Consider the following 26,612-nt stretch of genomic DNA (forward strand, 5'->3'; position numbering starts at 1 on the left):
TCAGGAAAACCCTTGCCTCCTGCTGCTTCATGATGCCAGCTGCCCCCCACCTGCTTTGCTTTTTAGTTGCCAGACAGGAGTTGGTAGGACGAACTTAGCCATGATTCTGGGAACATTGATTCTGTATCACCGAAAGAGTGCGACTGAAAAACAGAAGTGAGTTCTCCAGGATTGATCCTATTGGTTGAGGTTTTTTTTGCAGATCTTTTGTTCTGGAATCCATGAGAGCGCAGTATAATGCTGTAAATCTGGATGCTGAAATATTTACACTGTAGCGAGTGAATCCAGCCTTATGTGACTGCAGCAATTTGGGCTGACGTTCATTTTAATACCTATAATACAAATCCGAACAAAAACAATTCAGTACTCGCCACCGTGGTCTTCAAACACAAGTAGAGGACACATGCTCTTGGACCAGGGTCTTCTATTTGCTTTCTGTCTTACTTGCTGGTTTTTGGTTAGTCTAATTAGCCTTAATTCACACTGCGTTCGGGCATTACAATCGGTTGGATGTGTCGGAGAACGTATGCCCCAGACAAATGCAACAATATGTCTGGGGCATAAAAGGCTGCAAAATGGCAAGTTCTATAGTTGCTTTAGGTACACCCGCCAAACTTCTGCTAAAAGGACGCTCTGTCTTTTGTTTGGTTACTAGAAGTCTATGGCACGCTAGACCTATACCGAACAGTGGAGATTTTCTGGTTCCTGGATTCCAGCTCTCATTTTCAAAGGCCCTTTGGAAAATAAATCAGTGATCTGATTGGCTGCTATGGGCAACTACTACTCCTTTTTTTTTTTTCTCCGTACCAGTTTTGATAAATCTTCATAGTGCGTACATAGCACTTACCCCGACTGTACTAATGACTGTTAGTAAATACATAAGCAACAACATTCACCCTGAATGTTCCACATTCTTATGGAGCCTGAAGATAATATAAATCAGATGGGCTGTTGATCGGAAGAACAAAGCGCTTGTTTCCAATCATCGGCCAGTGTAAAAAAGCCCAGCGATCAGCCGACAAACTAACAAATGCTCATTTCCCCGACTGATCACCTCTTTTAATGTGGCAAAAAAATAATTGTGGTCAGAAGCACATCTCCTCGTGTAAACAAGGGATGTGCTGCCCACAATGATGCAAACTGTATGGGGAAGAACGATCTCATTTGTACCCATCAAGTACAATGATGGCTCCATGTAAACTGAGCTAAATGAGCGCCATTCAACGTGCTATATTGTCGATTGCCATTCTTTTATCTGCAGCTTACCTGTCGGTGTAAAACCACCTTAAAAGAGGATTCACACACAGCTATTTTAGGAGAAATGCCAAGTTGTCTTTTTGTCCTTTTTCGGTCAGATGTTGGCTTGAAGTTAATAGGCAATTATTAAATGCTCTATTAACATGGCAATTTATTCATTGGTGTATGTTTTTTTTTTTTTTGTTTTTTTTTTTGTTTGACTTTGACTTTTTCCAGCATTTAGTGACTTTATTTCTCCCATAGAACTCCATCCTTTTTTTTACCTCTTCAACAGAACGTATGGGTTTATGTAAGTGGCGTTTTTTTTTTGTAGAATAAATCATGTTTTGCAAAGTGGAATCATTGCATCACATGGTCTTTGAATCACATGATTTGTAATGCAACGCTACTTATAAAAAAACACAGATAGTAAAACACACTCTTTGCAAAAAAACGCCACCAAAAACACCATTAAACTGGCGTGTATCATTTTACTAAGAAACTTCGGCCAAAAAAACGCCAGGCAAAATGTGTGTGTAGGAAGCCTAAGGCTTCTAGACAGGAGCTGGTTTCTATGGTAATGTCTTGTAGAAGCTTATGATTGAATATACCAGTGTAATTCGGCAGACGGAATGACTTGGATTTGTTCTAGTTATTTCTCTACGGTCCATATGCCTTGTTTAGTTGGGATGTCTGGCTAGTAACTGAGGTATTTTATGTGTTGAATTGATAAACCTGTCTCTCGGGTTGTACTTGGCGCTAAATTCTTTTATTCATTAAATATTTGATTTCAAACTCATTTTTATTCAATTGTTTTCTGAGTAAAATCTGTTTGTATTTCAGCATCCCCCAGAGCACCGATTCCTTGCCGAAGGGTCGTTTTCATATTATACAAAACTTCATCAATATGGTACCAAATGGAGAACAAATAGTTGAAGAGGTAAGTATTGATATGATTCACAACAAAATATTTGTTGTGAAAATATTTGCATTATTTTAGCATTCTCCTACACAATGTGACTTTGACCCCATAAACATCACGTTTTTGCCCTACCTTTGGCGTGTTAGCCAGTAAAGCCCCCGACGTACATGCTAAACATATCCATGGGCTCCATTAGCCAACGAAGGCCAAAGAAGTGTCCTTTTGGCCTTGTCAGTCTGATAAATGTTGGTATACTTTTTTTGAACATTTTGTTTTTTTAAGCATGATATTGTGTAGACTACACTATCCCATACAACGGGATCCTGCAAAAAAAGTTAAACTTTTTTTTAACTTGGGAGCCGATGGGTGACGTATGGCATACGTCACATGTATCCATGAAACGTATATGACATGAGCATTTCGATAGCTTTTCATGATGTATACATTAAACGGATGCCATAATAGCCTATGGGTGACTGATGCCTGTGACAGATACTGAACAGTGGCATTAGTAATCCATAAGCAATTATGGCTACAGTTTAATGTATACATTATGAGAGTTCATGACGTATAACTTAAAAGTATCCCATAGTAGTCTGTGGGTGATGGATGCCATTGTAAGGCATCCGTCGCAGCCTACGTGTAACAATTATGTTGAGAGCTTTTCAGGGTGAATACGCTAAATGTAAGACCAAAAACATTATGTAAAACATAATCTTATCTGGATTGATAATGGATGGACTTTTCCATAATGCAAATTTCCACAAAACGAAGAAGAAAAAAAAGTACGACACATTCAAAGATTAAAGTCTGCGCTGAGGTCACTTTGTGACATACTTACTGTGTTGCATGATACGTGTTATACTGTACATGTGCATTGTGTATGATGCATTGGGTTGCATGCTGCATGATAAATATGAGAATATAGTGCGTGTGCGCGCGTGTGCGTGTGTGTGTGTGTTATATGTTAATGCATTGGTTTGCATGGTGTGTGATACATATGAAATGCATTGTGGGTTTAATACATGTGAACACCATTGGGTGTCATGTATTTGATAAGTGTGAATGCATTTGATCGCATTGTGTGTGATGCATGTGAATGTATTGGGTTGCATTGTGTGTGTGATAAATGTGATTGCATGAAGCTGAATGGTACAAAAAGTCATAGATATAATGATGATTAAACCCCATAGAATGGAAAATTGCATTCATTTAACTTGTATGGGGAGAAACACAAGTTGCAGGACACTTGGACATAAACATAATACATATAGTGTGACATTGGCACATACCCAACACTTTCAGAAACAAGCGTTCTTTGAAAAACTTATTTTTCTTACGTTTTTGTCTTTCCCACATAATGTATAGTTCTATATAATGTGTGGCTAACTGCATGTATGTAATTACGGGCTGAACAACACAGGCAGCTTAATCTCTGCAATGAATTCTCTGGAGATTAATCCCTCTTAAAAACTGTCCTACCTTGCACAATTTTCTGTGATTTAATCCCCAAAGATTAATCTCTGGTTTCTTTAGGGAAAATAATTTCCTGCTGAATCGCCTGTAAAATAAATAATCTGAATTAGTTATTTAGTTGCATAACATTTACTTTTATGTCGTTGTGCATGACATGGTCACGATACATCCTAAATATTGCTTGCATGGCTTTTTTCATATGAACCTTGTTGTTGTAAAATAGTATACAAAGATATATTCTGAGTCCGAGAAGTAATTAATTCATGACCTTTTTTAAATGGATATGATGGTCTTAATAGAACGTACATGCTCAGCTGTTTTCCAACAATTGGAAATATTTTCTAGATGAAAAATTAGTACGGTTTCCTTTTTGTATTGCCCATGTGGGGTTCCTAAAATTTCCTCATCTTTTACAGACTCGGGTGATTTTACTGGAAGTCCACAATCAGTATGTTTTGGGAGTATGGAAAGAAACCGGAGTACTTAAATGTCTCCGATGGGAAAACTCCTTTACGATCTATCCACAGGATATGTCCTAAATGTCAGATGTGGGTCCCACCTCTGGGACCCGCACCTATCTCTAGAATGGGGCTCCCTAAACCCTGTTCTACTGCTCTGTGTTGCAGCTGAAGCGTGTGATTCCGGACCATGAATCGCTGAGCTACGCTGTTTCTGTAAATTCCATAGTAGTGAATGGCCACTACGGAAACAGCCGCCTAGCATGCGAGCTACGCTGTTTCCATAACCAGCATTCAGTTCTATAGGACAATTTGATCATTGCTTTAATCTTCTGACCTGCTTTGGAAAAATATCAGGTGAATTCTGTTGCTGTATGCCACACTTTCCAGTTCTTGTCTGCACTAGTTTCCAACCATCCCATTATTCATGGGATAGTCTAGCAAACGAACCTCAAAGGTGGTAGTGTTTATGCAAATTCAGACAAGTGGGTGTTTTGGGGATATTTTGTGGAAATTTCTGTGCATTCCATGGGGATTCTAATGTTGGTAGGTATGATGAGATTTTATATGATCGTTTTAGCTTAGAAGTAAAAATTGATCTCCAAAATTTTCTTTTCTGTAGGATTCCTGAAATGATCACCATGTCTATATCCAGCTTTACTATTAGTAAAATAATAATAATATTCATTGTATTTGTGTTCCTTCTCTAACAGACCATGCTGGTAACCAATACCTGCTGACAAGTTTGCTTTCTCTGATCTAGGTGGACCATGCGATTTCCTTATGTTCGGAAATGCATGATATCAAGTCAGCCATATATGAATGCAAGAAGAGGCTGGAGGGCATTGGTGAAGACTACCAAATTCAGGTAAATTGAGTCTCCCATGTAGTCGATCTGTTCGAACAGATGCAGTATTGTTGTAACGTATTTACTTTGTTGTACTATGTCCCTAAGCCAAAAAGTAGTTCTGTCTAATATTCATTAGCGACCTGTTTATTCCTTACATCCCTAGCATAACGTGTACAGGACTATTCCTGTGACCGCTTTGCTGTTTGCGCTCAGACAGGTGTCTTTTCCCCTGCCGCTAGCAGAAAATCCACCTCCTCATTATCTAACCGCAATGTCCACATCACGGGTTCTGCTAGCAGATCTGGGGCCGTTAGTTTAAGAAAGGAAGGAAGTTGTGTCTTTTCTGCTACATAACAATCCAAGCGAGCAGTATAAACAGGACAGACCGATGTAAACAGTGTCAGGAAGGCGTATTCAGCAAAAGCAAGTGTCTGGGTGACAAGTTCCCTCGGAGATGCTAAGAATCGCAGCGCATCTCTCATATAATATTTATCATTCAGGAAGCTTCAGGAATTCCAAATCTGTTCCAAGAGTGCACTCACAAGGAAATCTATCTTCATCTGCTCAGGAGTATCCGTCACAGCAGTGTGGTTAGAACATACTGTATTCATGCTACGCATGTCTAGATTAGAACTTGTGGAAGATGTCAAAACCTCTAACGGTCCCAGCATATGCATCTTCTGAGGACTGATAAAATATTCTGTTACTCAATCACCCTGATCCTTTCTTCTGATTTAGGAGAGTGGATCTTTAGATAGCAGATATCAAGAGATCTACTTGTCATTAGCACAGTATGCATGATGTTGTGTATGATAGTGTCATCTGATGAGAACATGTTGTACTTGTTCAGACCAGCCGAATGTTTGTATACTCATACTCTTAAAATAAATGATAAAGCAGAGATGTCCAACTGGTAGCCTGTGGGGTCTCATGTGGTGCGTGTGTGTCTGATGTGTCACCCTAGGACCATAATAAGGCAGCTTCAAAGGTTTCGCTCCGAGGGCCCTGTGGCATCCCATAAATTTGTCATAAACCAGATCTATAGCTGTATAAATGATTGCTATATGTCTGAGTCTGCTGCCTATCCATTGTTTTGGACCTGACTAAACGTAATTTGTAACATTCTGATGAAGTTAGGGTATGTTCACACGCGGCAGATTGGTTGCCGAATGTCTGTGGCTGAAAATCCGTACCATACAGATGAATGGGATTGTTTCTACAGGATGTGCAGGGATTTCTGCAAATCTCATTCAGATGAATGGGACAGTTCCTGAAATTTCTGCGACAACTCTGAAGTCTCCATAATGTGCCAGATTTATCAGCTCCGTGGTAAAATATTCTCTTAGGTTGACAAGTCTACTTTTTTAAAAAAAATTTAATTGAGCGATAAAAAGTCTATCATAAATTGATGTGTGTAGGGAAGTAGTAGCTACTTCTTTCCTTCATAAAGTAACGTGAAAATCACTTGAAAATCTTTTAAAAAATTTATTTTAGCCACAGCCTAAAGAAGGACAAGGAGCATAGACTTTTTTCATTTCCTATATTTCAACGGTTATCCCATCAGACTAGATGCGTAGATCACGTAGCGAAAAAATCCGCTGCAAATCCGCCTGCGGATTTTACCGCAAATCTTCTGCAAAATCTTTATGTGGATTTTAGAGTGGAATTTTCTGCGGATTTCATCCCTCATTAAACGAGTTGAAATCTGCTGTGAAAATCCGCAAGAGAAATTGAAATGCTGCGATCAGAAACGAAGCGATCGATGGGGGTTTCAGTGCTCGGACCCCCACCAATCAAAACTTTTGATATGTCACTATAACATGTCAAATGTTTTTTAATAGTTTTGTTATTCTGTTAAGCCCTTCTCGCCTTTACATGGGCTACAGTGGCATTTGGAGAGGGCAACAAATGAGCTGTGGGAATTTCATTCTGTTCTCGGTCAAGCTCTTGGTGCAAAATCAAACGCTATATACACGTTTCAGCCATAACCAGTGACGTGAATTATGTTGATTTATGTCACTACAATGGCAACTGTCAAGGGGAGAGATATATCAGGCAGCAAGTGAACAGTCAGTTCTTGAAGTTAATGTACTGAAAGCAGGAAAAATGGCCAGCATAAGAATCTTTGACATGGGTCAAGTTGTGATGGCTAGACTACTGGGTTACAGCATCACCACAAGGCTGGTGGAATTTTCCCGGTATGCAGTGGTTAGTACTTATCAAAAGATGTCTGGGGAATGATAACTGGTGACTGGGTCATGGCCCTAGGCTGAATGATGTGTGTGGTAAAGCGAAGGCTAGCCTGTCTGGTCCGATCCCACAGAAGAGCTACTGTAGCACAAATTGCTGAAAAAGTTAATGCTGGTTATGATAGAAAGGTGTCAGAACACATAGTGTGTCGCAGCTCGCTGCATTTGGAGCTGCATAGCCACGAACTAGTCAGAGTTCTCATGCTGACCCCTGTCCACTGCATAAAGTGCCTACAATGGGCACATGGGGATCAGAACTGGACCATGGAGCAATGGGAGGTGGCCTGGGCTGATGAATTCCATTTTCTATTACATCATGAGAATATGTGTGTGCATCGATGTGGAGAAGAGATGGCACCACGATGCACCATGGGAAGTAGGCTAGACCACGGTATTCCCTAATCGCAGTGGCCTGTCTCCGCAGGATAATGCGCCCTGCCACACTGCAAAAATTATACCAACGACAGAAAGAAGAAAATGCAGGATCCACGGGGCGCCACTACAAAAATTGTCCAGGAACGGTTTGAGGAATATGACAGAGTTCAAGATGTTAACTTGGTCTCCAAATTCTCCAGACCGGAGGTCTATGGAGGCCTCACCTCATAACTTACAAGACTTAAAGGATTTACATGTTGCACACATTTACATTTATCATATTTTTGATGTGATGTCTTTGTTAAAATGTTATCTGTTTTGCCCGAATTTCTTCACCCGCCATTTTAATTAGTTTTTTTTAACTTGTTCTGTGTGTTTATATTGAACAATGTATTCAACACAAACTAATTACTGTAAAAGGTGGAGGAAGATACCATATATAGGTTTATTTATGTATTTTTTTTTTATTAGATTGAGTATAGCGCCACCTAGTGCTCTTGGGTAGTTTTTATACGATGTGGTTCACATTTCTTTTTCTTATATGAGTATTTTCAGTGTTTTATATACAGAACATTGTATTTTTAATATAGTCTATAAGTAGATTTTTACAGATGTTGATAGTTGTTTAGTCATCCTATTTTTGGGAGGCTAGGTGACAGCCTGATTCGCTTGTAGGAAATATAATGATGGTTCATTATATCTCTTATAAGTGACTTCAGATTGGCCATTTTGGCCTGAGTGACAACCCCTATGATGGCTGTATTAGTGGCTATGTGGGTTATTTAATTTTAGTAATCCAGAAATGAAGTGAAGTGGAAATGGACTGTTTGAAATTTAGCTTTAATTGCCTGTTATCCTATTTATTGCAAACCCCTTATCCAGTTACACGTGCGGAAATCAATTTTGATAAAATCCAGGTTTAAATCTCTGATAAGCCTGTCAATAATCTGTATTATCCAAATCCATAATTAACGGATACGACTAATGCTAATCAGGTTTATATTAGCAACAATGATAAAATGCTTACCTATGTAATCCAGAAGAGTCCTTCAATATATCAATGTTGCTTAAAGAGGATCTGTCCCTAGTTTAGTAATGCCCTGCCTCCTAGCTAATCTAATAGGCGCGGTCACACTGATAATGCTAGTGAAAATTGTGTCCCAAAAAGTTCTGTTATTTTAAAAGTTATGATCTTTTTTCTAAATATGCAAATGAGCCTATACTAGACAAGTGGGTGTCAACACCTGTGATTCTCCTGAGGTGGTGCTGCCTCACAGCCTCGGACGCTGTCCTATCAGCATGAAGCTGCTTCACACAGTGTGAGAGACTGAGGCTGGAGGGAAGGCAGATCACTTAAAGTCGCTTTGTCTCGGGCTGTGGACCACCTAGAACAGTGCATCAGTGTGCTTTGAGAGTGGCATGCGTTATTCACGCACTCACAAAGCACATCTTTTTTTTTTTTTTTATCGAATTGATGCGCAAATCACGCACCGCACACGGATGTGCATCCGTGTGCAGTGCGTGGTTTTCACGCACCCATTCACTTCAATGGGCGCCTAGGTGCGTGAAAAGGCACTAATATAGGACATTCAGTGAGTTTCACACAACGGATTCTCGCTGCGTGAATACTCACGCATGTGTGAACGGCCCCATTGAAATCAATGGGTCCGTGTGCTGCGCGTGATTTCCATGTGCAGCACGTGGACGTTATTCACGTTCGTGTGAATGGGCCCTAATGGTTAGTGGGCAGCTAAGAGTATTGGTATATAGGTGACTTCTTTTATACTAACATTTGAATACATTATATATCACTGTACACAGATCAGTCTCTGTCCCCAAATGGAGCTTACGGTCTAGTTTCTCTACATCAGGGCTATACACACTAGGGCCAATTTCATAAAAAGTTGATTTAAAGCTAATCTGTCATCTAGGCAAAAACACAAGCATGTGGGTGCTATTGCACCTGCGGTGTGCAACCCTGAACTCCCATTTGGAGAGACGTTACTAAGCGCATCTTGTTTGTAGATGACATGGCCCCCTTGGTTGATTATAGATTAGTGGTTATTTCAAATTTATGACAACCTGTTGGGAATTAAAAAATGATAAACTGAAATATATGGAGTTTCTGACATTTTTCTCTTTCTCCTGCCACTAGTCTCCGTTGCTCCTGGGCACTTCTGCGTGTTGCTTCCTCCATGTGACATCAAATGGCCAAGTCCTCCAAAGCTTTTAGAGACAAAAAGGGCACCACATCTTGCTACTATTGGAGGATGCGGCCAAGTGACTGTTGAAGCAAAGCAAAAGCCCAAGAGCAATGGAAATCCGTTTCAGGGTACAGAGGAAGATTTCAGAAGGCGAGTATATTGCAAAGTTTATTATCTATTTTTGCTCTATTCCCAACTTTTCAAGAAACCGAGAACCTCTTTAAAGGCTATGGACGTCTTTTGAAAGGCAATTTATTTATTTATTTTTAATAAAAAGGTCAATCCGTGTAATTAGTACAACTTTCGAAATAGTTTTTATTAAAATTTGTTTTACTTTTTGAGATGCAGCTGTTCTGTATTCTCTATACAGAGCAGCTGTATAGTTCGCTATGAACTAAATAAGCCAGTCCTGCGGACCTAATGGGTTCAGTATCAGCGGGTCTAGCATGTCTCTGACACGCAGGATCCATCTATAATCTATCACATCTAAGTTATAAAGTATACGGAGCAGCTGTATCTGAAAAAGTAAAACTAATTTTTAATAAAAACTGTTTAGCATGTTGCAGTCATCGCACTGACTGACCTTTTTTATTTATTTTTTTAAAAAAAATTTACTTTCAAAAAGGATGCATAGCCTTTAAAGGGGATAAGTTTTCTTTGAGATATCGTAGTTTTTGAAAAGCAGATCCCCCCCCCCCCCCCTAAGGACCCAGTGTTACAAAACAACAATGTTCACCATGGAACCACACTGGGTCGTCTGCCTGTGTTATTTTAAAATGAATTGTTAGTATGAGGAGCTAGATGTTTTCCTAGAACTGTTCGTAACTAAGTACTTCTGTTCTCTAAGAAATCCTCCATCCATAGATGTATTTTCGTCTTAACTCTTTAGTGACCAGTGCAGTTACAATGTAGTTCAGCGGTGGGGATGAGGTCCATTGGGGGAACATTGCATGAGGTCGATGACCATGGAAAATTACTTTTGACTTGACCATAAATTGAATCTGCATAGCTGTTTATTCACAGCTCACATTAGTAATAACATTTTTAAACACATAAGATTTACATCAGGAAGGAATGAGACTTTATAAGCCGCAGCGATCTAGCAGGCGTCATACTGAACACTTTAACTGTTTTAGCACTGGTTGGGTGTCTGGAGTGATTCCGTAATGCTGATTTATTAAGTATTTGTGTGCATTTAAAACTGGTTATGTTAGGAGTTTAATACGAGTCTGCAGTGATAACTCAATATTATAGTTAAAATGGAACATTTCAGACAAATGATATATCAATATGCATACCTCTACTTTTATTTAATATCTGTAGTTTTATAGTGCACCAACTTATTCTGCAGCGTAGTACACACAGATGCATGTAGGAGGAAAACCCTATCAACATGGGGAAGGGGAGGATGAAGAAAACTCATTCAAATGTCTCTTTGGCTAGATTTCAGTCTATGTCCTCAGTTCTACAACAGATCTGTTTTAGAGGGAGCCATTAAGTCTCCTATGCCTGTGGACAGTGAAGTAACTTGAAGCTCCTGGGCCTCAAAGCAACATCTGTAACTGTACCCCCCACCTACCTTGTGCAATTTATAAAACTGGTGAAGGCCTTTGGGCCCCTTAACCCCTTCGCGCACCCAGGCGTTCTATTACGTCCGGGTGCGGGGGGTGATGTTTGGAGTGCGCTCACGTGCTGAGCGCGTTCCATATGCTGCAGGTGTTGGCTGTATTTTACAGCGGACACCCTGGACTAACAGCCGGGAGCAGCGATCGGGCAGTTCCTAGCTGTTTAACCCCTCAAATGCTACGGTCAAACGCAACCCCACCATCCAACAGCACATCACCCCCCCTCCCCGCAGTGAGATCGTGGGGTGACGACTGTTGTTATGGCAGCCCAGAGGCCTAACGAAGGCCCCCAGGGCTGCCTTCACTCTGCCTCTGTGGCAGTGCTTAACAGAAGCCTGTAAAAATTATGATATACATATATTAGTATATTGTCGTATATTGTATATAATATATTGTAGTATATTAGTACACTATTAGTATATTGTACCTGCAATCTAACGATCGCTGGTTCAAGTCCCCTAGAGGGGCTAATAAATTGTGTAAAAAAAAAAAGTAAATATATATTAAAAGTTCAAAAAAAAAACATGTTTTCCCATTTTCCCCCTAAAGTAATGTAAAAAATAAAAAAGTTAAAATTGGTATCGCTGCGGCTCTAAAAGTCTGATCTATTACAATATAGCGTTATTTAATGTGCATGGTGAACGCTGTAAAAATATAAAATGCCAAAATCGCTGTTTTTTGGTCAACTTGGCTCTCAAACAAAATGTAATAAAAAGGGATCAAAAAGTTCTACGCTACGTACCAAAAAATGGTGCCAATAAAAACTACAGCTCGTCCCGCAAAAAATAAGCCCTCACACCGCTCAATTGGTGAAAAATAAGTTTTATGGCCCTCAGAATGTGGCAACACAAAACATTTATTTATTTTTTTTAACAAAAAGTTTTTATAATTAAAAGTAGTAAAGTATAAAAAAAAACCTATATAAATTTGGTATCACTGTAATCGTATTGAGCCACAGAATAAAGATAAGTTGTTGTTTTTACCGCACGGTGAAAGCCGTAAAAACAAAACCCCAAAAACTATTGAGGAATCAGTTTTTTCCAACTTCAGCCCGCAAAGAATTTTTTCCAGTTTCCCCGTACATTATATGGAAATATAAATGGTACCAAAAGAAATTACAACTCCTCCCGCAAAAATAAGCTCTCACACCACTCTATTGATGGAAAAATAAAAAAGTTATGGCTCTTGGAATGCGGGGAGTGAAAAACTAAAATGAAAAATAAAAAAATGGCTTTGCCCCGAAGTGGTTGATGCAGCAGGGTCCTTGTGCAACTGCTATTTCCTATAGCTACGCCGCTACCTGGGGGTTCCACACAGACGATGAGCATAGGAGAACAGCAGCGCCATCCGTGGGCTTTATCTTTTACTATATAAAATTATTGTGTATTTGCACACTGAAGTGTGATATCCTAATCTACAATGGCCAGTAACATCACGTGATAGGCCTAGTTCTAGAATAAACATCCGGGTCCTTGGACCTTAATGCTACTTATCTGGCTTTGTTTTATTATCTCGAGATGTTTTGTAATTCACCAACCATTAGGATACATTGAGGTATCAATTTTACCAGGTTTGAGATTCACTTTTTAGGAAAATAATAGGTGACTCAATTCTCTCATTGTATGGACTGTCAAATCTGCAAATTAGCCAAAGTTATTTGCTCATCTCTTCAGTATGGGGATTATTATAGCTCTCGTATAGGTTGTCACCCAGTTCTCTATGGAAAAGCTCAGTGACAACACCTGTGTGAGCCATAATAGGGGCCGTAATAATTGTTATCCAGCAAGTAGGTATACAAAAACTGCTGTTTAGAATTTTTAATAACTTGAGAGAAGAGAATGACTTACTCTTATGTTCTTTCAGGGAAGTAGTACCAAAGAATATTTCCTCAGAGGAACCCTCAATAGTCTTGAGCGCTACTTTTACCTAATAGCTTTCAACTTCTACCTTCATGAACAGGTAAGCAAAATTGAAGGTACATTTTGTGTAATTGCATGAGTAAGAGTCCTCTTACACGGGCCTTGCAAACTAGCGCAGATCAACGATCGTTGATCAGCGCTGATTTGCTCCTTTTACAAGGGAATATGTTTGAGGACGAGCGCTCGTTACTACAATCTCTCGTCCCCATACATTTCTATCATGTCGGCAGCACGTGTTCCTGTTTACACAGGGAGATGTGCTGCCGACAACGATATTTTCCACTGCATAAATGATACAATCGTTGCCTTGATTACATAGGGCAATGATCTGTGAACACTCGTTTGCCTGATAGTTGGCCCGTGTAAAAGGGCCTTTAGGATTATTCTCTCACCCCTTAAACCTTATCTGGATTCCCACAATGTAGATAGTTTGGGGATTCTTCTTGTCTGTTGCCTTTGGTTCATGACCCCTCCAATGAATTGTGTCATGAATACCTGATTATCTATGTAAATATATAAACTTGCTACTAAATATTAAAGGATTTGGAAGAGGTACTATTTTTTTGGACTGACCAAGTGTTTCAAACTTACCATAGACATAACATAATCTGAGGTTGTTTTGAACCAATAGGAAACCGCAGTAGATCCTGCAAAGTTGCCTAATATTTAATTTTATTTTTTGCAGGAGGGATTGATAGTTACTAGATTTGAAGTTCCATATTTTATGTAAATGCAGGTGCCCCTAAAAGTTGAGTTGGCCATTAGTATCAAGGTTGTTGTGTTGTTGTTTTTTTCCCCCCAATTCTATTTTATAAAAATGACAACTTTGGCCAGTTGGACAAAAATAGGCACATTGACTACCACCCATTGAAGTTTTTTTGTAAGCAATACATATCCCTACTTAATTTTACCTACCACCTATGCATTTAACAAACTATCCATTCATGTCCTCGTTTCAGTATCCCTTGGCTTTTGCACTGAGTTTTACTCGATGGATGTGTATGCATCCTTGGATTTACAGACTTCAGGCAACCATGAATTTGTCTGAACTTACTTTATCTGGGGAACTAATAATCAAAGGAACACGGGTATTGGTAAGTACTGATGTGTACTAATATATGCCGTGTTTTTAACTGTGTTTGTATGTCATGCTTGAAATGGTTTATAGTTCTATTCTGCTCCGTGATTGTACACATATATTTAATGGCTTTCTAACAAAGATAAAATAACCCCTTGTGGCCTGATGCCTAATTATGCATGCCTCAGTCATGGTAGATAGCTAAATGTTTGTGAATTCGTATATACAACAAAAGTGTACATGGTTCTAATAATTTGGCTATATACGAGTTCCTCCTGAGGTGCAGAGGCCTACTCGGGACTAACACCGGTAGGGTATTTAGAAAGATGCGGTACTTCACACCCTGCATTACGAAACACATTAAAATCTGCTTATACATTTTGAGCTGAAAAGGCTACACATAACAAAGCTGTTGACTGAATGCTCGTTTGGGCATCCAATATCTCCCACGACTTTTCTATAAACCTGCACGCTTGGATTGGCCAAGCATGTATGTGTTTTCTAATAGGAAGAGGCAGATAAGCTGTTGCCGGACATTTCTGACAGCAGATTCTCCTCGCACAGCAAAGCATGGATTTCAACATGCACATTTCTCCTTTCCGCCAGTGTCTGTTTGGGGACAGTCGGGATGCCCCAATACACATTAGATTGTCAGACGGCATTTATCTAAAGTGAATGAGCAACACTGGGAGAGAAGCTTGGTCTACCAAGATATGACCATTATACACATGGCTGCGTTCATTTCTACCATTACTTTCATGGTAGCCATTTTTCATCACTCTTAGGATACATGTCATCCATCCATCCTCTTATACCTAATACCCTTATTTATTTTCTGTTGCAGGTATTGGATGAACGGTTTTCACCTGATGTTCTAAGCACTGTGAAGGAAATGAATGTTGCTAACTTTCGAAGGGTACCCAAGATGGCTATTTATGGCACCGCTCAACCAAACTCAAAGGTGCAGTCCAATTTAACAAAACTTTTCATGAAGTTCAAAGGAACTCAAAAGGAAAACCAAAAATTCAAATCATTTTTTTGCTGCAGGGAAAAACCATGAATATTTATATGTACACTGTAGATCATATTTACGAGCGCCCTTGTCTGCGCAGGAATAGCGACATTATGGGTGATGTGTTTCACCCATCTCACAACTTGTTTGGTATTTTACAATCAGACTGTAAGTATTTTGGGGTAAAGTCAAGGGGACATCACAGTTCAGAAATATTTTTTACCCAGAAGTTATTTTTATTTTTTTATATAAATGCATGTCTGGTTGTATTTGGATTTGTGTGTTCTTAGTAGTTTTTAGTTTCTTACATATGGAAATAAATGTTATTCTATATTATTTTGATAATTTATATAATATATATTTTGATATTTTATTTATGCTATTTTATTTAATTTATATATATATTTCCCACAGAATTTGTTTGCTGAGATTGTTTGTCCTAGTAAAATCTTTTACGTTTTAGATTAAAAGGGTATGTTTTTCAAGATCTGATACATAAAGTATCACTTTAAGGGTTTATGGATGCATGTGGAGTGCGCCACAATATGGTGCATTTGTGAATTACCGTATGAGAATAACTTCATAATAGGCCATAAAGTAGGATATGCTTTGATTTTTTTTTCTTTTTATTTCTGGGTGTCCCAGCGTAAAATCAGAGCTATAACATGAGCGTATAGAATTCTATGGGTGGCATATGATCCAGATCCCAATAAGACCTCATGAGGCCTTAGGATAGTTATTAAAACTTCAGCTAGAGTGCAGACGTATTTCCGATATATACAGAGTATAGGAAGCTGTAACACGTATTGTTCCTACTTTTCTGTTCTCGTTTTTCTTAAGAAGCGCTAAAACACTCATGTTGGCTTTGTATTCAGGCCACGGGTTGTGTTCTGAACTACTTGACGGATGCAAAGAGGAAATATTCCAATGTTCTATGGGTGAACCTTCGAGAAGATGTTGTGCTGGAAGGCAATGAACAAATATATACTCCAAGGGAGCAGGGCAACTTGGAACAACATATTACCGTACCTGTCAATACACCGGAGCAGCTGGAGGTGATAACTTTATAGAACGATATACACCATTTACAGTACATCATCCTCATGCCAAATAGGCCTTTCTAATATTCCGATTGTAATCCAGTTACCTTTTATTTCTAGAATGCGAATGTTTAGATAGATCTGTGTGTGAGTAAGCATGGCAGCTGATTTTCTGTTTTTTAGCAAGCATGATACCTAGTTGTTAATGCTTCCTAGTGACAAGGGAATTTGTCAAGAAAATATATTGCAGATAATGACTGACTTGCAGGTAACATTTTTGAAGTTTTTACATGGGGACAAAAGTTGCCCAAATGTGGCACTACACAGTAAAGCTACCCATGGACATTATCTGATAGATTCTGTTAATTTTGACAATCATATAATGTAAGGGGGCAGGTATGATATCACTTGTGGTCTGTTGTTCTTCTTAACCCCTTAGCGCACCTTGACGTAAGTGCATGTCAAGGTGCAGGGGGAGAAGTATGGGGCGCACTCACGCACTGAGCGCTCTCCATGCACTGCGGATGTCAGCTGTGTATTACATTATTGTATTAACTTGCAGGAACAGCGATTGCGCTGTTCCTGGCCGTTTAACCCCTCAAATGTATTTGAGGGGTTATAGATGGGGGGGGGGGGCGGCCTCCTCTAAATGCTCATCGGAGCACCCACAACACCATAATGGGGTGCCAATGGTTGTCATGGCAGCCCAGGGGCCTAATGAAGGCTGCCTTCACTCTGCCTCTGTTAAGCCATGTCTAACAGAAGCCGGTGAAACTGACCATACACTGCGATTTATTAGTATGGCAGTGTACTGTACCAGCGGTTCAATGATCGCTGGTTCAAGTCCCCTATGGGAACTAATCGAATGTGTAAAAAAAAAAAGTTAAACAAAGTTTTTCGTAGTGAAAATGTTGTTGTTTTTTTAAATGAAAAGTTAAAAAAAGACAAAAAACCTTTTCCCATCTTTTTTCCTCTGAAGAAATGTAAAAAAATAAACAAAATTGGTATAGTTGCATCAATAGAAGTCCGAACTACTACAATATAGCATTATTTAATGCGCATGGTAAATGCCCTAAAAAGAAAAAAATATATAAAAACACCAGAATCTCATTTTTGGTCAACTTAGTGGTGAAAAAAAATGTAATAAAAAGTGATCAAAAAGTCGTCTGCACTACGAAATGGAACCAATAAAAAAACACAGCTCGTGACGCAAAAAATAACCGCTCAATCGACAAAAAAATAAAAAAGTTATGGCTTTCAGAATATGGAAAAAAAATAAACAAATTTCTAACTAGTAGTTTTTTCTTTGTGAAAGAAGTAAAACATTAAAAAAAAAACATGTAAATCTGGTATCGCTGTAATCTTATTGACCAGCAGAATAAAGTAAATTTGTAAATTTTTACCGCACGGTGAAAAAAAACGAAACCCAAAAGAAAATGGAGGAATACTTTTTTTCCAATTTCACCCCACATAGAATTTTTTTTCAGTTTCCCAGTACATTATATGGTACTTTAAATGGTTTATAACTACAACTCCTCCTGAAAAAAACAAGCCTTCACACCAATCCATTGATGGAAAAATCAAAAAGTTATGGCTCATAGAAGTGTAAAATGAAAACGAAAAAATGGCTTGAACTGTAAGGGGTTAAGATAAGTAATTGAAGCGAGACCGGACTGCCGCTTGTTTCTGTAATAAGTATTGTATTATTAGGCTGTGTCTGTCTAGTATTATGCCACAGGTATAAACTATGTTCTAACTAAGACAGATTATTTAACCACTTTTTTTATTTGGGTTTGTGATTCTTTCAAAAATAATTCATGGAAATAGGGTCTTTAAAGATACATTAGATTAGGAAAAGAGGAGACTGAACTAAAATCAAAGACACCAGAGGGCAGTATAAACAAAGTGGATATTACTGGTTTCTGCCACTGCACAAACGCTAAACAATGTATCAGTGATGCCACTCGTTCCTAACAAACTGATGAACTGAGCATTCATTCAGGTATAAATATGACCACAACAGAACGTCTGAAGGCAATGACTAATTACAGCAATAAATAACAATTAAAATACGGCCTCCTTAGGCCCTGTTTACACCGGGTTTTTTTTACGCGGAAACCGCATCGAAAACCGCACCAAAAAACATCCAAAAACGCCTCCTTTTGATTTCAATTGGAGGCAGAGGCGTTTTTTCCCACTCGCAGTGAAAAAAAGCGACATGACCTATCTTGAGGCGTTTTCCGCCTCAAAAACCCCATTAAAATCCATGGGAGACTGAAAAAAACGCAGCGAATGGCCGCAGTGTTTTTTGACGCGTTTTTCTCCTTTGCCTGTAGAGGAATGACGTAAAAAAGAAAAACGCTGCAAAAAATGCATGTGGTGCCAAAAAAACTGATCTGATTTTTCCAGGCAGAATTTTCTGCCTGCAAAAAAAACTCGGTGTGAACTAGGCGTTATTGGAAATGTAATATATTCCTTGATCCTAAATATTTTGTATTTAGACTGTGTTTTTTCAGTCAGATTGTGTATGAATATGTATTGTAGCTTATTGTCCAGTCTGTAGGCTATGAGCAATAATCTATATTTGTAGTACATGATAACATTCACCATACTGGTAAAAAGCTGAGGGTATTACATAGAGAAACACTATATGGGAAAAAGTATTGGGACACCTACACATTACCCCTACAGGAGCTTTTATGACGTAACATTTTAAATCCATAAGCATTATTTTGGAGTTGGTCCCCCCCTTTGCAGTAAAACTGCTTCCACTTTCCTGGGAAGGCTTCCTACAAGATTTTGGAGAGTGTCTGTGGGAACTTTTGCCCATTCATCCAGAAGATCATTTGTGGGGTCAGACACTGATGTTGGAGATGGCCTGGCTCACAATATCTGTTCTAGTTTATCCTAAAGGTGTTGGATGGGGTTCAGGTCAGGGCTCTGTGTGGACCAGTCAAGTTCTTCCACACCAAACTCACTCAACCATGTCTTTATGGACCTTGCATAGTGCACTGGAGCACAGTCATGTTGAAACAGAAAAGGGCTGAACCCCAAACTGTTCCCACTAAGTTGGAAGCTACAATTGTCCAAAATTTCTTGGTATGCTGAAGCATTAAGATTTCCCTTCAATGGAACTAATGGGCCTAGGCCAACCCCTGAAAGACAACCCAATAGCATTATCCCTCCTCCACCAAACTTTACAGTTGATACAATGTAGTCAGACAGGTAATGTTCTCCTGGAATTTGTAAAACCAGACTCGTCCATCAGACTGCCAGATAGAGAAGCGCGATTCATCACTCCACAGAACACGTTTCCACTGCTCCAGAGTCCAGTGGCGGCAGCTTTACACCACTCCATCCAATGCTTGGCATTGTGCTTGGCGATGTAAGGCTTACATGCAGCTGATCCGTGATGGCGCACAGTTTGTGTGCGGATGTTAATTCCAGAGGAGGTTTGGATCTCTGCAGTTATTGAGTCAGCAGAGCGTTGGCGACTTTAATGCCTCAAATGATGCCACGGCCCTTGGCGACCCTGCGCTGTAAGTTTACGTGGTCTGTCACTTCAGGTTTGAGTTGCTGTGGTTCCTAAACACTTCCAGTTTGCAACAACTGTTAGGGAAGAAATTTCAGAAACAGACTTGTTACAGTGGTGACGTCCTATTACAGGACCACGCTGGAGATCAGTGATCTCTTTAGAACGACCCATTCTTCCACAAATGTTAGTAAAGGTGACCGCATGGCGAGGTGCTTGATATTATACACCTGTGGCAATGGGACTAAATGAAACACCTGAATTCAATGACTGAGGTGTGTCCCAATACTTTTTGTCTATATAGTGTATGTGGATATAGTTGTTTGCGACTGTTGAGTAATCATTTCACGTTTTTGAGACCGGAATAAATCTGCTAATACAAATTGTAACTGTTCAACTAAACACATTTGAATGATTCCGGGACTTATAAAGAACATTCCCCCCTGATTTTAAATGTTAATGATGTTGTGTTTTTGCAAATGTTGGGTGACAACCAATATGGTCACCATTACAGCTTTCACTGGGTCTGTCAATCAAATTTTAGTGACTCCTAACTAGCAAAGGCATTTGCACTTAAAGGGGTTAATAGGGCAATCCCTCTCTATATACCTTATTGCAGCATATGAACATCATGGAGAGTGGTCTCCTTCTTGGGAACCTATGACCGCAGTTTTGATCAGCAATTACGGACCATAATTGCGGATCATAATACGGACACCTTCCCGTATATTTACGGGAAGGTGTCCGGGCCATAGAAAGGTTGCGTAAAAAAAATAGTACATGTCCTATTTTTTTTATTTTTTTTACAGACCGTGCTCCCATACTTTATAATGGGAGCATGGCCCGCAAATGTGGCTGACAGCCTGTAATCACAGGTCATGCACACCGCTATGGCCATGTGCAGGGGGCCTTAGCCAGAGTAAAGAGCCACTGCAAATTGCATTTTCTGCTCTGGAGGACTCATAACGATCAAGTATTACATGGTTGGTCATTCATTTAAACAGGCATCAGATAATACTACGTTTCTGAATGAGAAATATGCAGCCATGCAAAACTTCAGCTCATGATAACAGCTAATCGTCGAGGATTTCAGTTGCTGGCCCCGCAATGATCAGATGGTTGTCAACAGGTCTTCAATTAGAGAAGGAGTCATCCAAATGGGACACCCCATTTATGTACCGTGGGAATGCTGGGCGGAAACCCCTGTGGGAGTTTTAATAGGAGTCATATTGGCCATCCCTTGAATCCGATATAATGAACTAACTGCTGAAAGATATATATATATATACAGTGGAGGAAATAAGTATTTGATCCCTTGCTGATTTTGTAAGTTTGCCCACTGTCAGTCATGAACAGTCTAGAATTTTTAGGCTAGGTTAATTTTACCAGTGAGAGATAGATTATATATATATATAAAAAAAAAAAAAAAAAATCACATTGTCAAAATTATATATATTTATTTGCATTGTGCACAGAGAAATAAGTATTTGATCCCCTACCAACCATTAAGAGTTCAGCCTCCTCCAGACCAGTTACACGCTCCAAATCAACTTGGTGCCTGCATTAAAGACCGCTGTCTTACATGGTCACCTGTATAAAAGACTCCTGTCCACAGACTCAATTAATCAGTCTGACTCTAACCTCTACAACATGGGCAAGACCAAAGAGCTTTCTAAGTATGTCAGGGACAAGATCATAGACCTGCACAAGGCTGGAATGGGCTACAAAACCATAAGTAAGACGCTGGGTGAGAAGGAGACAACTGTTGGTGCAATAGTAAGAAAATGGAAGACATACAAAATGACTGTCAATCGACATCGATCTGGGGCTCCATGCAAAAGCTCACCTCGTGGGGTATCCTTGATCCTGAGGAAGGTGAGAGCTCAGCCGAAAACTACATGGGGGGAACTTGTTAATGATCTCAAGGCAGCTGGGACCACAGTCACCAAGAAAACCATTGGTAACACATTACGCCGTAATGGATTAAAATCCTGCAGTGCCCGCAAGGTCCCCCTGCTCAAGAAGGCACATGTACAGGCCCATCTGAAGTTTGCAAATGAACATCTGGATGATTCTGAGAGTGATTGGGAGAAGTTGCTGTGGTCAGATGAGACTAAAATTGAGCACTTTGGCATTAACTCAACTCGCCGTTTTTGGAGGAAGAGAAATGCTGCCTATGACCCAAAGAACACCGTCCCCACTGTCAAGCATGGAGGTGGAAACATTATGTTTTGGGGGTGTTTCTCTGCTAAGGGCACAGGACTACTTCACTGCATCAATGGGAGAATGGATGGAGCCATGTACCGTCAAATCCTGAGTGACAACCTCCTTCCCTCCACCAGGACATTAAAAATGGCTCGTGATGGGTCTTCCAACACGACAATTACCCGAAACATACATCCAAGGCAACAAAGGAGTGGCTCAAAAAGAAGCACATTAAGGTCATGGAGTGGCCTAGCCAGTCTCCAGACCTTAATCCCATCGAAAACTTATGGAGGGAGCTGAAGATCCGAGTTGCCAAGCGACAGCCTCGAAATCTTAATGATTTACAGATGATCTGCAAAGAGGAGTGGGCCAAAATTCCATCTAACATGTCTGCAAACCTCATCATCAACTACAAAAAACATCTGACTGCTGTGCTTGCCAACAAGTATTAAGTCTTGTTTGCCAAAGGGATCAAATACTTATTTCTCTGTGCACAATGCAAATAAATATATATAATTTTGACAATGTGATTTTTTTTAATTTTTTTTATATAATCTATCTCTCACTGGTAAAATTAACCTAGCCTAAAAATTCTAGACTGTTCATGTCTTTGACAGTGGGCAAACTTACAAAATCAGCAAGGGATCAAATACTTATTTCCTTCACTGTATATATGTATTATTTTTTTTAACATTTTGCCAGAAATTGAAAAAAGGGATTTATACTTCTGCATATTAAATCCTTTTAAATGTTTTTACAACTTAGTCACAATTGGACATGGTACTACATACTGCCATACCGTATTAATTACAGTACCATATATCAGTATTGTTTTTAATGAAAACAATTGTACTCAACAAATGTATTTATATCCTTTTATTTCTTTTGTTAGAAATTAGAAGCCACAATAGCAAATCATATCCTAACGTCCCAAAAGTGGCTGGAGGTTTTCCTTGAACAGGAGAAGCAAATGAAGATGTTCAAAACGTGTCGGACAATGCAAGAAATCTTTAGCCAGCAAAGAAGCACATACCCAGGACTGGTGTACAAAAGAATCCCCATTTCTGACTTCTGTGCTCCCAGGGAACAGGTAACAAGGAGGCAATAATTAAATAAATCATGGGGTAGGAGGCACGTTGTCCTAACGCTGGGGCTTTCCTACAACTTCTGCATTAATCATTCATTTATGGTTAAACATTGCTGCTGAATTTACTTCTCTTATTATATTGAAAGTTCACTTTCCAGCAGTGGATTCTTAGGAGCAGGGTCCCCCGCTTCAGACCCCTCCCTCTTAGAGTTAGAACCGGGAGCTGCCAGCAAAGATCTGCTCGACCGGCTCCTCCATGTATTACATGGACAGCCATTTATTCAGGAGATGTGTATGGCTGGACGAGACTTTCCCTAGAAATAACAGCTGGTTAACGAATACGTAGTGGTCAGCTGTGTGTCTGGCTGTCTTCATGGTGAGAAACCCCCCTTGAGGATGATGTCATCTATACAAATTCGTGTCTTCCGGTAACCACTGTTGGGGGATACAAACTTTACAATTTGTATTTCTCTTTTTTTATATATATATATATATATATATATATATATATATATATATATATATATATATATATATATATATATAGCAAGCCAATGCCACAAATTTTCTGCGCCCTTTTGTTAATAGTGTTGTCCAGGCATTGATCATATAAGTATATACCTGTAGGAGCTGAACAATTCTGAGAGATGGAAAATAAAATTGCATTTTGTATTGGAATGAGAGTCAACCTGAAGATGGAGAATTAAATTTTTCGAATTCCCAGAATTTCCCCCTTTAGAAGTGGAGTCTAGAACTCCTCATCTGTCTATGCACAGCAGCCTGGATTCCTTCAATTCACGCTAACCGCTCCTATTCTGTGTTTTTGTATTTTATTTATATTTAATAAAAATCCATTATAATGCTGAACAGTATATTATCGGTCTTGCAGGACTTTGACATGATTCTTCAGGCAATGAAGAACGTACTTGCTGAGGACTCCAATGCAGCTTTTGTATTCAACTGTCATGGTGGCAAAGGAAGGACGACGACTGCAATGGTCATTGCATTACTAACACTTTGGCACTTCAATGTACGTATCAAGTCATTAAGTAAAGTATATTAATAGGTGAAGTATGAAAACAAGTTGTCTTTTTCATGTAAAGTTACTGGTATCCGTCTTCAGAATCATCCACTCCTTCAGTTATTTGTTTAATGACCATGCGTGGCTCAATATATATGACTACATGCAATGAACTGGCCATGTATGGGGACATACTGAGCAATTCTGATTTATGAGATTTAGAAGGAGCCGGGATTCCAACACTCGACTAGCAGAAAACAATATCATTCTTTATTGGAACACAAGCTGAAACCAAGATTTAATTGCAATTCTGACAAAAGTTATTGCAATTAACCAAATCCTTATTATATACAGGGGTTCTCCACCCACATTTTTTCATTTTAAAAAGTTTTTATGTATGAAGGATGCACTATTGTCCCCACGTAGTGGGTAGTTCAGAAAGGCAGGGTGTTAAGATAGGTAAAACATGGTAGGATAAAACCGTATACAGCTATGGTGGATGTTATGTCCAGTGGGGGCTGCAGGAGGTGTCACAATATCACACATGTAAGTGAAAAGTACATTTATGGTACAATGTAATATATTGTAATACCGCAAGTAAACACATCTAATATGACAGCGTTAGGCTCAATGTACACGATGCGTATTACGTGCGGTTTTGCCTGTGGCAAATCCGCAGCGTAATACAGTACCAGTATAGTCAATGAGATGCCAGGAAATCTCATGTACACGCTGCAGTGTTTTTCGGGATGGAAATTGATCTATTTTAGAATCTGCAGCTTGTCAATTTTCCTTGCATTTCCGCTTGCGAATTGTATCTGCCTAGTGCTGTGGAAAATCGCATCAAAATCCGTAACATGAAAACGCGCTGAAAAATGCATCAAAACGTGAAAACTGCACCGGAAAACGCATAGAAAAACGCACGATTAGGTGCGGTTTTTACCTGCCAATTTCCTGCGTATTGCTGCGGTTTAGGAGCATATTTTCCGCAGCAAAATACGCAACGTGTGCATGTAGCCTTAAAGGGTTTGTGTCATGACAGACATATATGGCATATACAAAGGATATTTTATAAATGTCTGATAGATGTGAGTTCCAGCTCTGGGACCCGCACATATTTCCCGAGTGGAGGTCTCTCAACCCCATACTGCCTGGTGAGGTGGCTGCCGGCTGCCACATCCAGACAAGCATCAGTGTACAAGAGGATAGGTTTTCAAAATAGCCGAGTGTGCCAAGCTACGTGGTTTCCATAACTCCCATAGAAGATTGGAGCTAAGTAAACTGCATAGCAAAGCGAGCTCGACTGTTTTTGGAAACCCGTCCTGCTGTGCACAGATTCCAGCCTTGATGCAGCAGCTAGCAGTCACCTCGCCAGGCAAGACGTTGGGGGACCCATGTTCGGAACATAGGTGTAGGTCCCAGGGCTGGGACCCGCATCTCTCAGACATTTATGGAATATCCTGTGGATATGTCCTAAATGTCTGTCATGACACAACCCCTTTAAGGCAGATTGAGTTATAGTCATCACATGCATAATCCAACCGCCATACCAGTGGCTTCTGTTTTTTCATAAGAATATTATTAATCCTGGTTTGATCTACCTAGAAGAAGAGAGTTCAGTCCAACATGAATTTTAGTGGCCACCATAATAAAAAAAATGTATACATGGAAAAATTGTTGCTTAACAGTAAGGCAAATTGGTTAAATGAGAATAGTTTATGGAGAAGGATTTCCAAGGGATTGAGAAGAGACTGCAAGAGCGAGCGGACAACTGGGTTTGCCCACCATATGTGGAGCATATCCCCCACCATTACTTCCCCTGAAACAATCTTGGGAAACACCACCACATATCCTATGCAAATATTAAACTAATGTATATAATACACTGTGTGTAAAACTTTTTTACTCCACCTATATTCTTCTTAAAAAATTCTAATTCATACGGCAGAATGATGTGGCCAATGGAACGCTGGCTTTCTCCTCCCTGTCAGCTGCTGTATCCACAGCTGTGAATCATGTTTGTCAATCTGGTTGCTAGGAACACACCTCCTAGGAACCAGTATTTTCAATGAGGTTTTCCCCAGCAAGCAGTCTGTCTCAGATTACTGTGGGGTCTTAAGTTTATGGCAGTTTTACCACTTAAGTGAAGGAAAAATAAAAATGAGTTGGTGAACCCTTTGAAGATTCATCTCTCTCTCCAGCCTCTCACTATATCCACCATGTTCACAATGTCAGATAATATAATTTTAATATAATTTAAAGCGGACTTGCATTAATGTTGTGTAATAGGGATCCAGACAACAGAATGTGCGCTCCATTTCAC

The 26,612-nt window shown here is 39.5% G+C and overlaps 1 protein-coding gene across 3 annotated transcripts in view; it reads left to right on the plus strand.

Moving 5' to 3' along the window:
* PALD1 (phosphatase domain containing paladin 1) overlaps positions 1-26,612 on the plus strand; it is a 209,491-nt gene that overhangs the window by 118,722 nt on the left and 64,157 nt on the right. For all 3 annotated transcript variants that reach the window (XM_075841572.1, XM_075841574.1, XM_075841573.1), the window contains 9 exons: positions 5-156; positions 2,080-2,176; positions 4,856-4,960; positions 13,259-13,354; positions 14,274-14,408; positions 15,237-15,353; positions 16,280-16,459; positions 23,074-23,271; positions 24,158-24,298. In XM_075841572.1, the coding sequence (XP_075697687.1) occupies positions 5-156; positions 2,080-2,176; positions 4,856-4,960; positions 13,259-13,354; positions 14,274-14,408; positions 15,237-15,353; positions 16,280-16,459; positions 23,074-23,271; positions 24,158-24,298 (1,221 nt within the window). The remainder of the gene's footprint in view (positions 1-4; positions 157-2,079; positions 2,177-4,855; positions 4,961-13,258; positions 13,355-14,273; positions 14,409-15,236; positions 15,354-16,279; positions 16,460-23,073; positions 23,272-24,157; positions 24,299-26,612) is intronic.

This window comes from Rhinoderma darwinii, chromosome 11 (genome assembly GCF_050947455.1).
Source record: "Rhinoderma darwinii isolate aRhiDar2 chromosome 11, aRhiDar2.hap1, whole genome shotgun sequence".
NCBI lineage: Eukaryota > Metazoa > Chordata > Amphibia > Anura > Rhinodermatidae > Rhinoderma > Rhinoderma darwinii.